Raw genomic sequence first — 2,129 nt, 5'->3', positions numbered from 1 at the left:
CTGCAGTTTCTACGTTTCTACACACAAACTGGCATATGCTTTTGCGTCTGAAGAAGGGTTTCGGCCCGAAACGTTACCTATCTCCTTCGCTCCATAGATGCTGCTGCACCCGCTGAGTTTCTCCAGCATTTTTGTGTACCTTATGCTTTTGTAACATAATTCTACACACAGCTGTGGAATTCTCTGCCTCGGCGGTGGAGGCAGATTCTCTGGATGCTTTCAAGCGAGAGCTAGATAGGGCTCTTAAAAATAGCGGAGTCAGGGGATATGGGGAGAGGCAGGAACGGGGATACTGATTGGGGATGATCATCCGGTAAACCTTTCAACCTTTCTAGTCATTCCCTAATTATTTTGTACCCCCCTAATTCGTTGTACGTTCCACGCACATTTCTTCGCACTTCTTTGTATTTAAGTTGTATTACTGCCTTCCAAAACAAGCCGGCTCTGTCTGGTAATAGTCCAGAGGATTTTATCTTCCTTCCTCCACATTTGCAGTACCTCTAGTTTCTGCTTAGGCAACATATTCCAACAGTCCATCGCTCCCTTTTTTGTTTTTTTTTATCATGCACGCCCCTCAGAAAGTAGTAACCCACAACAAGTGGCTATAAGTGTTTAAGAAGGAACTGCAGATGCTGGAAAAATGAAGGTAGACAAAAGTGCTGGAGAAACTCAGCGGGGTGCAGCAGCATCTATGGAGCGAAGGAAATAGGCAACGTTTCGGGCCGAAACCCAAGGAAATAGGCAACGTTTAGGAAACCCAACGAAATAGGCAAACCCCAAGGGTTTCGGCCCGAAACGTTGCCTATTTCCTTCGCTCCTTAGATGCTTGTTGCATCCGCTGAGTTTCTCCAGCACTTTTGCCTACCTGTGGTTATAAATGAACAGATTCATCCTTTTCCCTAACGCCAGGTGTGCGATGGATGTTATCAGAAGTTTGCGAACTCTGTAGTCACAGAATTAGTTCTTCCCCCGCAGTGGGATGAGGGGTGAGGAGGTGGAAGAATTGTTAAAGCAGATCGCCACTTACCCAGGGTCTGCATAGCTGAACGAACGTATTGGCGAAACTCACGACAACCTTCCCAGCGATGATTTCAAACAAAACACTTCCCAGAGACAGCACACACCCACAGACATGCACAGATGTCTCTTGCTGGATTTAGGGTGTTGCCAAGAACAAGGGTGGAGCTAAAAAAAAAGGTTAAAGAGCCAATAAATGAATGTGGCACCATCTCTTTGCGTGCGAATAGCAATATACACACGTTGTAGATTTCCGCCGCCAAGTTCTAATGATCCATATAAGGCATCTTCCTATCTTTGGCAGCGTCCTATGTTTGTGTTACAGTTTTATTGTGATTGTGTGTTCTTTATTATTGTATCGCTGCAGACAACCCAAATTTCCACCAGCCTGGCTGTGTGGCAATAAATTATATCTAATCGAATATCTAATCAGATATGAAAATGATCCAAATCCAAGCTTCAAACATTTGTCGATATCAAAGTAACTCAGCGGGTTAGGCAGCATCTCTGGAGCACGTGGATCGGTGACAATTCGGGCGGGGCCACTTAGAAACAGCTAAGAAACAGGCCCTTCAGCCCAACTCATCCTTGCCGACCAATTTGCCCCATCAAAGCTAGTCCCATTTGGCTCACATCCATCTCTAAACCTTTCATATACACGTACCTGTTGTCCCAAGTGCCTTTTAAATGCTGTCATGGTATATGCCTCAACTATCTCCTGTGGCAGCTCGTTCCATGTACCCACCACTCTCTGAGTTAAATTTACCTCTCAGGTCTGTATTCTTCTTCTTCTTCTTCTTCTTGCGTATGGCGTGCACAGCCTAATGCCCCTGTCCCACTTAGGAAACCTGAACGGAAACCTCTGGAGACTTTGTGCCCCACCCAAGGTTTCCGTGCGGTTCCCGGAGGTTTTTGTCAGTCTCCCTACCTGCTTCCACTACCTGCAACCTCCGGCAACCACCTGCAACCTCCGGGAACCGCACGGAAACCTTGGGTGGGGCTCCTGAGGAGACTAAAGAAGGTCCATCTGTCTCCTCAGATTCTGGTGAACTTCTACCGCTGCACCATCGAGAGCATCCTTACCAACTGCATCACAGTATGGTATGGCAACT

The 2,129-nt window shown here is 46.7% G+C and overlaps 1 protein-coding gene across 1 annotated transcript in view; it reads right to left on the bottom strand.

The window, feature by feature from the left end:
- The window catches only part of LOC116989538 (proteinase-activated receptor 3-like), a 17,834-nt gene extending 16,608 nt beyond the window's left edge, over window positions 1-1,226 (bottom strand). Inside the window, exon 1 of the mRNA XM_033047017.1 lies at window positions 1,032-1,226. Within this exon, the coding sequence (XP_032902908.1) occupies window positions 1,032-1,040 (9 nt within the window). The 5' untranslated portion in view covers window positions 1,041-1,226. The remainder of the gene's footprint in view (window positions 1-1,031) is intronic.
- Between the last annotated feature and the right edge of the window lie 903 nt (window positions 1,227-2,129).

The sequence above is a fragment of the Amblyraja radiata genome, chromosome 29, assembly GCF_010909765.2.
Source record: "Amblyraja radiata isolate CabotCenter1 chromosome 29, sAmbRad1.1.pri, whole genome shotgun sequence".
NCBI lineage: Eukaryota > Metazoa > Chordata > Chondrichthyes > Rajiformes > Rajidae > Amblyraja > Amblyraja radiata.
Note: the sequence above shows the minus strand (reverse complement) of the source record. Positions and strands in the feature narration are given on the sequence as shown.